The 13,153-nt window shown below is 59.1% G+C and overlaps 3 protein-coding genes across 6 annotated transcripts in view; 2 read left to right on the top strand and 1 right to left on the bottom strand.

The window, feature by feature from the left end:
- Positions 1-138: 138 nt before the first annotated feature.
- SIAE (sialic acid acetylesterase) lies at positions 139-5,157 on the bottom strand. 2 transcript variants are annotated; one of them, XM_027655508.1, is made up of 10 exons: positions 5,055-5,157; positions 3,542-3,706; positions 2,381-2,544; positions 2,159-2,297; positions 1,890-2,073; positions 1,491-1,600; positions 1,274-1,407; positions 902-1,056; positions 628-823; positions 139-551 (listed from the first exon to the last, which is right to left on the bottom strand). In XM_027655508.1, the coding sequence occupies exons 1-10, from the start codon at positions 5,104-5,106 to the stop codon at positions 276-278; spliced, it is 1,575 nt and encodes a 524-aa protein (XP_027511309.1). In that variant the 5' UTR covers positions 5,107-5,157; the 3' UTR covers positions 139-275. The 2 variants fall into 2 exon arrangements, with proteins under 2 accessions (XP_027511309.1, XP_027511310.1); XM_027655509.1 differs by lacking the exon at positions 5,055-5,157 and adding an exon at positions 4,524-4,607.
- Positions 5,158-5,273: 116 nt separating this feature from the next.
- SPA17 (sperm autoantigenic protein 17) lies at positions 5,274-6,814 on the top strand. 3 transcript variants are annotated; one of them, XM_027655560.1, is made up of 4 exons: positions 5,274-5,355; positions 5,703-5,875; positions 6,143-6,213; positions 6,342-6,814. In XM_027655560.1, the coding sequence occupies exons 2-4, from the start codon at positions 5,722-5,724 to the stop codon at positions 6,414-6,416; spliced, it is 300 nt and encodes a 99-aa protein (XP_027511361.1). In that variant the 5' UTR covers positions 5,274-5,355; positions 5,703-5,721; the 3' UTR covers positions 6,417-6,814. The 3 variants fall into 3 exon arrangements, with proteins under 3 accessions (XP_027511361.1, XP_027511362.1, XP_027511363.1); XM_027655561.1 differs by having other exon boundaries at positions 5,283-5,379; positions 5,707-5,875; XM_027655562.1 differs by having other exon boundaries at positions 5,288-5,414.
- A 2,855-nt stretch (positions 6,815-9,669) lies between these two features.
- The window catches only part of NRGN (neurogranin), a 6,155-nt gene continuing 2,671 nt past the window's right edge, over positions 9,670-13,153 (top strand). Inside the window, exons 1-2 of the mRNA XM_027655563.1 lie at positions 9,670-9,876; positions 12,457-12,663. Of these exons, the coding sequence (XP_027511364.1) occupies positions 9,862-9,876; positions 12,457-12,663 (222 nt within the window). The 5' untranslated portion in view covers positions 9,670-9,861. The remainder of the gene's footprint in view (positions 9,877-12,456; positions 12,664-13,153) is intronic.

The following is a 13,153-nucleotide window of genomic DNA, read 5'->3' as shown; positions in this document are numbered from 1 at the left end:
ATGGGGTGTTCTAGGGAGCCAGGACCAGCTCCACGGGCAGAGGGAGAAGCAATGAGGGGTTCAGCTCCCATCAGTGTGTCCTACTGCTTCTCTTAAAATCATTTTTCATAAATTTAATTGTAAATTGGATTTCTTTTCTCCCCCCTGCAGCCTTGGCTTGAAGCCAAAGAGGAGCTGGAAAGTTGTTTAATTAGTAGGACAGTAATCGAGCCCATTGCCTCCCAGGATCGGAAGGGGACTCAGAAGCCTGAGCTCCCTCCTCTCCCCTAAATCCCTCAGGAGAACCCAGAGCCAGGGAGGAGAAGCAGCTCCCTCTCTCTGTCGGTGCTGCCTGTTGGGAGGGTGTCCAGCAGGAAGGGGGGTGCAGGCAGCCCCTGGGGGTTGTAGAGGGGGCAGGACTGGTACTCACAGGGCCACTCAGCCCAGGCGTAGCGCAGGCCCAGCACCAGCGTCCCACAGCCACCCAGGGCCAGTGTCACCGTGCGGGACCCCACGGCCACCACCGGTGCCGGCAGCCACCGGCACGGGGACGCCTGGCTGGAGCAGCACACCTGGGGAGGGGAGAAACCCTCATCAGCGTGGCCTTCCCCTCTCCCAGCTCCTCGGGGAGGATTTCCCACCCCTCACCTCGAATGACCGTGTGTCCCTCTGACGGCAGATGAGCTCCTGGCTGTAGGTGACGTTCAGCAGCCCCCTGGTCACCTCCAGGACGGCCCGGGTGGGATATGGCCCCTGGAAAACCAGGTCTTTGTGCCCGTACGCCACGGCCCTGGCACCCAGCAGCAGCCGGTGTGCCACGTTCTGCTTGTCCCGAGGGTGGATGCTGCCAAGGAAGAGGAAGGAGATGGGGTTGGTACCCAAAAGCTTCATCCCTACACCCTCACCCCGGCCCAGGACTCGCCTGCCGTAGGGAGAGTGCTCATCGCCCAGATCCATGGCTACGGCCATGAAGGTGCCGGGCATCCTGGCATTGGGAACAACCCCCAGGTCGGCTGTTTGGTGCCAGCGGAGCTGGGCAAAGCTGTCGTCGGGGCTCTCACGGCGGTAGGTGGACAGCTGCAAGGCAGGGGAAAAACAGGGGAGTGGCTTTGCCATCACTCCCAAAAACGGCCACTCTGGCCCCTGCCTGGGATTCAGCACCCAGCAGGACCCGCCCGTGTGTTTACAGCATCCTCTCCCTGCTGCCAGCTCGGATGTGGCCTCCAGCGTGGGAAAGGGTGGGTAAAACCTTCCTGGGCAACCCCACGGGGGTCCTGCCTCTCACGCCCCCAACCTGCACGAAGCCGAAGGGGAGGAGTGGCTCCGTCTGTCCGGCTGATCCCGCGTGGAAAGCGCGGCGCCAGTCGGCGATGAGCGCGGGGAAGGTGCAGTTGTACCGGTCCGTGTGCAGGAGGGCGTTGGCCTCACCTGTCCCACAGAGAGAGGGGCTGGTGAGAGCCCCGTGGGACAGCGGGGGCTGCTCCACCCCGGGGGGATGCAAACAGGCTCACCCTGGTACCAAGCGATGCCCCGCAGGGTCATGTTGAGCAGCGGGTGGATCATGGCGTTCCAGAGCACGGATGGCGTTTGTGGGCCGGAGAGACGCCAGTGTGGGGAGGTGCTGGAAGACAGAGCTGAGCTTAAAGGGACTGCAAAGCACAAGGGGGGCTTAACCCTGCATGGTTAAAGCAAGCACCGTGCCAAAGGGGAGCTCTGGGGGCCTCATCTTCCCCCTCCACCCACCTAGATTTGCCCTACGCTCTCGGCATGGGAGGGGATTTTATCCAGAGGGGGACAAACAATGCACAGAGGGGACAGCAGGAGAGGAGGTGGGGTGGGAAAGGATGAGGATACTCCCCAAAAGCAGTGTGGTGCAGGGCAAGAGGTGTTTCCACAGCACCTTCTCTCACCTCCCCATGTCCTCCGGGAGCCCACACGCCTGCAGAGCCTGGCGGGAGGACCAGGCCTCGATGGGTGTTCCCCCCCAGGCCGCCTCCACCAGCCCGACAGGGGACCCCAGAGCCTCGTACAGGGAGCGCCCCAACAGCCAGCACACGGCCGAGAAGTAGGTGAAATTCCCGTGGCCCAGGTTTTCTGCTCAAGAAACAGTGGGCTGCAAGGGGATAAAGGGGGGGAAAAGCCGTTTCCAGGCTTTCTTTTGGAGGCACGTTGCACTCACCAGCTGTGGGGATGGACCATGGCAAGGCAATCTGCTCCAGGTCCTCCAGCTCCACGTCGGAGCGGGCGGGCGCCGCGGCAAAGATGCGGACGTAGGGATAGCGAGCGGCGGTGGCGAGTTCCTGGCTGGCGTTGGCCACCTGGGGAAGGGGTGGGAGCGTGCGAGGTGCTTCCCTGCCTGATCCCTGCCTGATCCTGCCTGATCCATGCTGTGGGGCCTTACCTGCAGGACTGTCATCGCCATGTTGCTCTGCCCACTGCAAAGCCACACGTCCCCAAAGTAGATGTCCTGCAGTGTCACGTTCTCTGAGCCCTGCTTGGCTGTCAGTGCATAGGGACCACCCTGATCCATCGGGTCCAGGACAGCTGTCCATGTCCCAGAAGGTCCTGAAGGAAGAGGATGGTGCTTAGCTTCTACCAGCCCTATAAAGATCTCCAGACCTTCACAGGGATATTGGATGAGCGGCCAACAACCAGTGGGGATGGACAAGCTTCCTCACCACAGAGCTAGGCTGGGGAAATGGATTTTGGAAGCTCTCTGCCATCAGAGGGTCTTTCCTCCTGGAGGAATTTAGGGGTTAAAAAAGAAAATCCGGAAAACAAATGTGTGTCAGAGCAGAAGCTGCTGGGAGGAACCAGGACTACAGGAGCAGCTTGGTGTGTGTGACACCGAGATGTCTCTGGCTAATTTTAGAGGTGCCGAATTGAGGCATGAAGATATTCTGCTGGAGCTTAGCATGGATTTTTGGGCCAGATCCTGCAGATCTCCTGGAATCACTGCTCTCCTATAAGACATCTCCAGCTTGTGGAGGTGCCCTTGGGCAGCAGTTTTGCCCCCTCAAAGGTGATGAGCAGCCCCCCAACTCTCTAAGCAGGGAAGCAGCTGGGATTTGAGGTGCTCCTGAGCCCTCTCAGCCCCCAGGAAGTCTCTGCCTGCATGGGCGACATCCTTCAGGGCTTAGAGATCCCAAAGGGGCACAGCTAGAAAAAGAAGCCAGGAGTGCTCTGGAGATTCCCCAGAGATGGTTTGGATGGGGAGAGGAGCTAGATCCCCCCTCTCCCCTCGGCAGCCTCGCCGCTCGGCTCCAGCCTGTGCGGTGCCACCCACTCCAGCGCCAGCTCGGCTCCCGCTGGGCGCCCACGGGATCCGCTGCTGGGAACCAAAGTGAGCAAAGGCTGAGGCTGGCAGGGATGGCTGAACCCCCCCAGATCTCCTGCAGAGGGGAAAGCATGATGTGGAGAAGTCATCATCGCCTCTGCACCCCCAGGAGACAAACCCAGGGTTGGTGACAAACCCCACTGGCTGCTCCTGTTTGGGCTTGGACGAGCTCCTCGGCCACCACAACCAACAGCCCCCAGTCCTTGGTGAGGGGCCGGGACTGACCTTTAACCTGTGCTGTTTTCTTCATGATGACGAGGCCCTCAGCCCCCGAGAGAGTCACAGTCACCACAGCCCCCGGCTCCCCACGGCCCCACACCACGGCCCCCGCCGGCTCCCTCTGCAGCACCATGTGGTCACCATAGTAGGAGGCAAAGCCGAGCATCCCCCCTGGAATCACCAGACAGGGCGAACATCAGCTTCAAGAGGAAAACAGCCTCTTAAATATTCCCTCTTAAACACAGATTATATGAGAATCCACTCAATTTACAGCTTCCTGGACAGCCTTAAGTGGTTAAAATCACCCCAGAGATGAGGAAGCGGCAGGATTTGAAGTCCCCAGGAGAGAATTCATCTCCCAAAGCACAGGGAGTGTGTTACATCTTGTGTTACGCAGATTTGGACACAGATTTTGGTAAAAGTTCCTCTAATGACAGCATGGGAGTGTCTCTGCCAGCCCAGCCTTGCTGATAAATATGTTCTGAGGTATTTTTCCCTTGGGAAAAAAGTTTGGCAAGGGTTGGATGGGAAACACCAGGCATGTGGCACTGGCAAAGACACCTTCAGCAGGGAGGGAAGCAGAGGGCTAAGCCCTGGCAGCCCCAAAAGCTCCATTTTTGGGGCATGAAAAGAAAATAATGTTTGAAAAGGGGTTGGGGCAATGTTTGAGGGGCAATGTGGGGCAAGGAGCCCAGCTGGAGCTCACGGAGCCCCATCTCCTCCGCAGCTCATCCCAGGCTGGGGTTTAAGCAAGGAACAGAATTCCTCAGCCCCCCGGTCCCACTGCCTCCTGCCACGAGGCTCCGGGAAGAACGAGTTATATAAAAAACAAGTCGGAGGAGAAAAAAAAAAAAAAGAAAAAAAAAATTAGAACTGAGACGCCAGGGAAGTGAGTGGAGGCTATAAAAAGCAGCTGGGAGGAGGGAAGGGAGGAGGGAAGGGAGGAAAGCCCACGAGACACGGCCGAGGAGCCGCATGTGGCTCCCACCTTACGTAAAGCACCGTCCCACGGCGGCAGCTCCAGGCCAAGGGCACCGGGGAGGGGGTGCGGTGTGAACGGTGTCAAAGTGGGGCCCAGAGGGTGCAAAGGGCGTCGAACTGGGGCTCCGGGAGTGCACTGGGCACTGAAGCAGCGCTTGGGGGGTGCGAAGGGTGTCAAAGAGCGGCTGGGGGGCCGGCAAGGGCACAAAAGCTGGGCTAAGCAGGGGTGCCAAAGGCATGGAAGAGGGGCTGGGAGGGCACCAGAGTGGGGCTCAGGGTGGAGGCAAAGTCACCGAAGGGGGTCTGGGGGTGCACTGGGGGTCAAAGCGGGGCTGGGGGTGCCAAGGTCCCCGAAGCGAGGCTCGGAGGGTGTGCAATGGGCACCAAAGCCGGCCGGGGGGGCAGGTTAGGAGACGCCAAGGGCATGGCTGCCGGGGTGCCAAAGTGCCCCGAAGGGGGGTTTGGGGAGGGTCCCGCTGCAGGGGTTGCCCGCGGGGCTGGGAGGGGGGCGGAGGGTGAACCCCCCCCAGCCCTTTACCTGCCGCCGCCGGAGCCTGAGCCAGCAGCGCCAGCAGCGCCAACGCCGCCATCCTGGGGGCACAACGGGCTGTGAGGGCGCCGGTGCCCCCGGTACCCCCCGGTATCCCCGGTACCCCCCGATATCCCCCGATACCCCCGGTACCCCCCCGGTGGCCCCGGTGTCTCCGGACCCTCCGGTGGCCCCGCCCCTCTCCCCGCCCCGCGGGCGGGGCCACCGCATAGGGGGCGTGGCCTGTTTACGGTTGCCAAGCGACGGCGTCCGCACCCACGGCCTGAGGCGGCGGCGCGGCCCGGGCCGGGTCTGACGGCAGAGGCCGAGGGAGGAAACCGGGAGCGCGGGGGGACCTCAGGGACCCAGGCGGGCACTGGGGACACCGTGGGGACATCGGGGGGACACCGTGGGGACACCGTGGGGACACCGGGGGGACATCGGGGGGACATCGGGGGCCTCCCCGCGCTCGCCCCCCCCGCCCTCCCCGTGCCGCGCGCGCTGCGCGTGCGTAGAGGGGATCGCCCCCTAGCGGCGGCGCTGCCCCCTCTCCTCAGCCCTCCCCGCACCCCCTCGGCCCGCGGGTTCGAGTCCCGGCGCTGCCCGGTGGCTCAGGGGGCTGCGGGCTGGGGTTAATCCCGGGCTGTTCTGCCACAGGGAGTCCAGGAGAGCGGCCATGTCCGTCCCGTTCTCCAGCACCAGCGTGAGGGTGCCCGCCGGCTTCCAGAATCTGCTGGAGGGGCTGGTGCGGGAAGTGCTGCGGGAGCAGCCCGGTGACGTGGTGGCCTTTGCGGCTCAGCACTTCCAAAGGCTGCTGGAGCAGAGAGAGGGTGAGTGGCCCGGCCCAGCACCCATCCCCACACCGCCCCATGCTGCACTGCCTGCCCAGCCTGTGTGGCATCACACCTGCTCCATGTCCCATCACCAGGGCATCAGTCCTGCCCCATGTGCCCGTCACCAGTGTCAGTCCTGCCCCACATGCCCATCATCAGGCCTCTCCTGAGGCCCAGCACCCACGGCATCACACCTGCCCCAAGTGCCCATCACCCGTGTCGTTTTACCTGCCCATGTGCCCATCAAGCCTCCTCTTTCCCCAGCTGGTGCTGTTGACCCAGTGGCGTGGGGAGCCCTGCTGGAGGACCCCCGCCTCACCTGGCCCCCTTCCCAGGTAGGCCACCTTCCCTTCCAGGCCCCTCCAGAGAAATCCGGGTGCCGAGGGCTGCACTGGCTCCCTGCCCCCAGCCCGTTCCCACCGCCCTTGTCCTGTACCACCTAAATTTCCCACTTTTCTTCCAGGAACCGAAGGAGGCCAAGGACACAGGGGCAGCACCAGGGGGAGCAGAGAGCACCCAGGGCACCGACACACTGTGATTCCACCCCAAAATGCCCAGAGAGGCGCCCAGGGGGTGCACGTTCCCATAACCCTCATGAACCAGGACACCTCCCCAGGGACATGACCCCAGTGCTTGCCCCAAATCTCCCATTTCCCACCATCCGACACCAAAACCAAAAAAACCCCCTTGATCCCACCCCGGCTCCCGCCCTTCTCCTGAGGGCTCCCATCCCACCCCTGCGGTGCTGCTTTAATGAGGACTTTTATTAATGAGGTCCTGACCATTATTAGCACTGCTCACCTGAGATTTCTCCCCGAAAACTCCCGGGTTTGGGGCTGAGCTGAGCACGGGTTGATATTTTTAGCCTCTATATTTAGGCCCCTGCATCCCTGGAGGTTGGAAGAAACTTAATAACATCCCGGCGTGAAGAAACGATGTGACATTGCTCCTCTCCTACCCACCTCCAAGAGCTCAGATACCTCTGTGGAATTTCAGGGTGCGTGCAGGGGTCCCCTAGTCTCACTCCAACCGGTGAACTTCATGTTTTCCCACCTGGAGTGGTTCCAAAATCCCCCCCCTGCAATTAGTGGTGGGGTTTGTGTTCTATTTTTGGGGGTGGTCTGAGCCCCCCATCCGTGCTCACCCTGTTTTTCCCCCCTCTTTCCTGTTTTCTCCGGCCGTATGTGGCGCTCGCCCACGGCACGGGGCACGATGGCAGCTCCCCTGGGAAAAACAGGAAGGAGGGATGAGGAAAAAAAGCTGGCGGGGACCCCGTGCCGGGGCTGATGCCAACCAGCTACGCCTTGACCCCCACTCCGGCACCGCCTCGCCGGCTGCCGGCTCCTGCTTCGGCAGCCGGCAACGCTGCCCGCCCAGGGCATCTTTCCAGCATCCAATTCCCATTTTGTTTTTAAGGATTCTTTCCTTTTTTTTTTTTTTTTTTAAGGATTTTTTAACACCTCAGTGCCAACCATCTCAAACCACAGCGGCGGGATGTTCCCGGCAGGTCTTGCCCAGCTGCGGTTGCCTGTCCTCCTCCCCTCCCGAAATCTGGGTTGTTCCCTCTGGAATTCAGATTTCGGAGGTGCTGGAGCACCTGGAAAAGCATCACCCGGATGAAGGGGCCCGGGGAGGAAAAATGCAGAGCCTGGAATGGGCTCAAAACCCGCCGTTAATGATTAGAAATGTTCTGGCATTTCACGTCCCTCCTCCGCAGCCGCAGCCTGCGGGAGACGGCGGCGCTCGGTGGCTCTGCCAGGACCAGGGGGCCACGGCTGGAGCGGATTTTGGGGACTAATTGAGGGACTAATCCTAATTTTGGGGCTAACTTCCCAGATCTTTGATGGATGAATCACCCTGAAAACCCTTCCCGCTTCACTGCCCCCAAACACGCTGTCTCCTCTGATCGGAGCAGGCAGCGATGGACCTGCAGGGTCTAAGAAAACAGGGAGAAGGATCCCAGAAGAGCTGCTGAGGCTTCTTCTGGAAGCTGGAGCGGGGTTTTCTGGAGCAGAACTGTTCCCCAGACGCCCAGCCATGCTGGTGGGAAGAGGTGGCGGTGGAAAAGCGTCTCCAGCAGGGAGAGTAGGGTGCCAACAGCTGGTGGAAGGATTGAGGGATGCTTGGGAGCATGTCCTGGAGGGGGATTTGTGTGCCTGGGTGCTGTGGGGTGGGGGTGACACCCATCAGCCTCCAAGTGTGGGTCAAGGTGGGGGGCAGGGGTGGGATATGCCTCGGATGAGATGGAATGGGGTGGAGTGGGATGGGGAGTGGGATGTCTGGGTGTCCTGGGGAGCTTGGGGTGACAGGCCACAAGGAGTGCCACCACCTGCATCCATCTGGAATGGCCCTGGAGACAGAGATGGAGATGGGATGGGAAAGGGACAGGGCTAAGGATAGGGACAGGGGTGAGGGTGATAATGGGGATTGGGAAAGGGATAGGGATGGGGACAGAAATGATGGGGTTGAAGCTGGAAATCGGGACAGAGATGGGGATTTATGAGGGGGATGGGGACAAGAATGATGATGGGGACAAGAATGGGGTTGGCAACAAGAACCGGGATGGGGACAGGGGAAGGGCCAGGAATGGGGATGGAGACAGGGGAGGGGACAGGAATGGGGATGGGGATCATGACAGGGATGGTGATGGAGATGGGGACAGGCAAAATGGTGAGGATGGAGAAGGTGATGGAGGTGATGGGGATGAGGTCGGGGATGGGGGCAGGGCTGGTGGCAGCAGTGGGGACTGTGTCAGGAACAGTGACAGTGATGTCAGTGGGACAGGGATGAGATAATGGCAAAGAGGAAGGTCAGTGCCACCAGGCCCCCAAGAACAACGACCCCAGGGTGAGCAAACCCACCCTGGGAGCACCGGCAGGGCTGGGCTGTGCGGGTGGGCCGGGGGTGCCGGTGCCTGTCTGGGGGGGCCACGCCGTGTTTTGGGGGCCGGCCGGAGCGGCATCGGCGCCGAGCCCACGGGCGACTTATGCAGTTGCTTAGCAACTCCCAAACCCGGATTAGAGGAGAGCGAGGCGGGCGATGGGGGGGCTGCAGGCTGCAGCCCCCCGCATTGCCCTGGAGGTCCCTCCTCTTTCCTGGGCTGCCCCGGCTCACCCTGCCAGTCCCAGCACCTCAGCGTGGGCCGAGGCTGGAAGCAGGGTCTGCAGGCAGCACCAAGGGCCGGGAAAGCAGCTGGGGGTGCAGGTCTGGCTGGAGAGCACCCCAAATGTGGGGGGTTGGATGCTCCTGTGAGTGGGGAAGGGACCCTAGACCCCAAGAGTGGAGCCCACTCCTCTGTGTGGAGCCTGGAGTTGGGCACATCACCCCTGAGCTTAAGGGGGTGCTCGCTGGGACGTGGTGTCCCACCATACCCACCCTTCCTCATCATTTTCATCCTCGCCATCCTCATCCACACTCTTCTTTGGGACCAAGTCCTAACTAGGTCAAGAACAATTTTCCCCCTGTGCAAACGAACCCGGGGGGGGCAAAACCTCCCTCCAGCATCACTGCGGGCCAAGTGTCCCCCCAAAATAATGCACACGTAGCCCCCATTTACAGCAGCTTTGTCCCCTCTCTCTCAAAAACAAAAAACCCCTCCACGCCGAGGGCGAGCCCCGTCAGATCTTGGCTCGCGTCCTCCGCATGTGATGTTGTGTTCCACGAAACTCCGAGGCGAGCTGCCGGCTCCTTTAAGTGTTAGGAGGGAGTTGGAGGCTGCGAAATAAAATTGGAGGAGGGAAAAAAAAAAAAAAAAAAAAAAAAAAGAGGAGAAAGGGAGGAAAAAAAAAAAAAATAAGACACCCCCCCTTTTCCCCCCCAAAAGCCTGGCAGGGGTGTCGGGCTGATAGGCTCGCCCGGAGGAAAGCGCATTACGTAGGCAAGCGGCTCCGCTCAACTTGCCACCTGCGCCGGGAGAGCTGCCGGGGAAGCGAGATCCTGCCGGAGCCCCTCGCCCGCCGCTGGCCGCCCACCCGCCCTCCGCCATGGACTGCTGCAATGTAGGTCCCCCCTTCCCCCTCTCCCCCCACCCGGCACCCGCTTTTCCGCCTTTAATCCGTTATTAGCGCTGAGGTCCGGGGGCGGCCGAGGGGGTTTGGGGTGGCGGGGGCGGGGGGTGCGATGGGTGCTGCACCCAAGAGCTCAACCAACTCCACGTCTCCCCCCGACCCCAGCGCTGCTGCAGCCCCCCCGGACCACCCCCCCCCAGCCCCCCCGCCCCAAACCCCCCTCCTGCCTCGCACCAGTTCAGGGGCCATCCCGCCGGGGCCACAGCACGGGCAGCATCCTGTATCCCACAGCCCGCTCGGGAAAATCACCCCCGTCCCCAAATCCAGCTTTTTTTTAAAGATTTTTCTTCCCCCTCCTCCACCCCCTAAATTACTGTCCAGGCGGGATCGGGGGTTGCCTGTGGATGAAGGGATCAGCTGGAGCTGCACCCCTGGCTCCTCACCCGAGGGTGAGCTCCCCTTGCTGCTGGCCGGCTCGGGGAGCTGATCTGGCACAAACCCACATCCTTTTCCCCCTCTCTCCTTGTTTTCCCTGACTTTTCCTGCCCCTCTCCCCCTTTCTTCCCCCCTTTCCTCTTTTTTATTTTTTTTTCCCCTTTCCACACTTTTTTCCCCCCTTTCCCCGCTCCTGCTCAGGTGGTAGCACCGGGAAAAGCCCCCATCCCTCCTCCTGGGCACCTCCAAAGAGGCAAAGCCCACCCTGGGCATAGGATTTCTCCTCTCTGGATATGGAATTTCTCCCCGACATATAGGATTTTTTCCCTCATATATAGGATTTCTCCCTCTGAATATAGGATTTCTCCCCTAGATACAAGTTTTCATCCCCTGCGTAGAGGTTTTTATCCCATGGATATGGTATTTGTCCCCTGAATATGGGATTTCTGCCCTGGATATAGGGTTCCTCCACCTATATAAAAGATTCCTCCAACTAGACATAGGATTTCTCCTGTGGATTTAGGGTATGTCCCCCTGGATATGTTTTTTTTCCCTTCAATATAGGATATCTCCCCTGGATATGGTTGTTTTTCTCCTGAATATCTCCTGAACATCTCCCCCACCTATATATAGGATTTCTCAACCTGGATATAGGTTTTCACCACCTGTATGTAGGATTTCTCCCCTGAATATAGGATCTCTCCCCTGGGTATAGGAAATTCCCCTGCATATATAGATTTCCTCCACCTGTATATGGTATTTCTCCCATGGACACAGCATTTCCTCTCTCTGAATATAGGATTTCACCCTTGAGTATAGGATTTCTCCCATGGATATAGGATTTTTCCCATGGATATAGGATATTTTTCGCTGTATATAGGTTTTCTCCCCCGACTGTAGGATTCCCTCCCCCAGATATAGTATTTCTTCCCTGGATATAGGTTTCTCCCCCTGTATATAGGATTTCTTCCCTGGATATAGGATTTCTTCCCTGGATATAGGATTTCCTCCCTCTGGATATAGGATTTCTCCCCTGGATATAGGATTTCTTCCCTGGATATGGGTTCCCTCTCCTCCCCCCATATATAGGATTTCTCCCCTGAATGGAAGATTTCTTTCCTAGCTATAGGATTTCCTTCCCCTGGCTATAGGATTTCTCCCCTGGATATAGGATTTCTCCTCTGGCTATAACATTTCCACCCTGGACATATCACTTCCACCTTGGAGCCGTCACTTGAGCTTCTGCTCCTTTGCTCCCCTCACCTTTGGCAGTGGTAAAACAACCTGAGTAACTCTGTGGAGCCGTGGCCACTCTCCGGCAGGATGAACACCCTCCCCCCTCCCAAAATCTACAGCTTCCAAATACCCCCCCCAAAAAAAAACTCCTTAAAGTACTTTTGAGCCCCTCGGGGGGGACAAAAAAGCTTCACTCCCTGCCCAGCATCCAACGCTGGCTCATTTCCAGCTCATTTCTTTTTCCTGTGGTTTTTTTTTTTTCCCTCTTGGTCTCGGTGCTGGGTCCAACTGCTCCAGTGGGATGTGGCAGGAGGGGACTGGGCTGTAGTGATTTATCCTTGGAGGGGCTTTTCCTCCCCTCCAGCATCACTCCCTTCTCGAATTTCCCAGTGTTTTCAACCAAAGCCCTGGGGAGGGATGCAGGAGGATGCAACAGGTTGTGAGGGAAGGGGAAGCAGAGGCACGAGCAGCTTGGTTTGTGCAGCGTGGCCCCCCCACCCCGCAAAAAATCCCCCCCAGAACCCATCCTCTGCTCCCTGTGTCAGAACCCCCAGGAATCAGGATCCACCCAGCTGAGTTCTTGCAGCTGGATGGCCCAGGGTGGGATTTAGGGATGGGCAGGGGGTGAAGCATCTTCCCTTGCTGCACCTTCAGTTGCAAAGCCGCCGAGCCTCCTGCAAGAGACCCCGATTTTTAGCAAACTCCCTCATTTTTAGCAAACTCCTTCATTTTTAGCAAAGGACCCTCATTTTTAACAAATAGACCGAATTTTTAGGAATCCACCCCCCCTAATTTTTAGCACAGGGGCTAATTGAGGACCTTCTGGAGTGGATCCCTTTGGGGAGGGGGATGCCCTGTTTGAGATCCCACCAGCTGTAACCCTCGCCTTGCCACCGGCAGGAAGGAGCCTGCACAAAGCTGGACGAGGACATCCTGGACATCCCTTTGGACGATCCCGACGCCAACGCGGCGGCCGCCAAGATCCAGGCTAGTTTCCGTGGCCATATGACCCGCAAGAAGATCAAAGGGGGAGAAATCGACCGGAAAACCAAGGACGCCGAGTGCGCCAACAGCACCCGCGGCGGCGACCTCCGCAACGGAGACTAGGTACATCCCAAACCCCGCTTCCGACCCCAGAACTGGAGCACTTGACAAGGATGCCGCTCTGAGCATCCTTTGCTGTGTTGATTTGGGATGGAGCATCCTTCCCTGCACAGATTTGGGATGGAGCATCCTTCCCTGCACAGACTTGGGATGGAACATCCTTCTCTGTACAGATTTGGGATGGAGCATTCTTCCCTGAGCAGAGTTGGGATGGAGCATCCTTCCCCCTATGGAGCATCCTTCCCCATGCTGATTTGAGATGGAACATCCTTCCCTGCACAGATTGGGGATGGAGCATCCTTCTCTGTACAGATTTGGGATGGAACATCCTTCTCTGCACAGATTTGGGATGGAGCATTCTTCCCTGAGCAGAGTTGGGATGGAGCATCCTTCTCCATGCAGATTTGGGATGGAGCATCCTTCCCTGCACAGACTGGGGATGGAGAATCCTTCTCTGCACAGATTTGGGATGGAGCATCCTTCCCTGCACAGA

The sequence above is a fragment of the Corapipo altera genome, unplaced genomic scaffold (genome assembly GCF_003945725.1).
Source record: "Corapipo altera isolate COAL_440 unplaced genomic scaffold, ASM394572v1 71, whole genome shotgun sequence".
Classification (NCBI taxonomy): domain Eukaryota; kingdom Metazoa; phylum Chordata; class Aves; order Passeriformes; family Pipridae; genus Corapipo; species Corapipo altera.
Note: the sequence above shows the minus strand (reverse complement) of the source record. Positions and strands in the feature narration are given on the sequence as shown.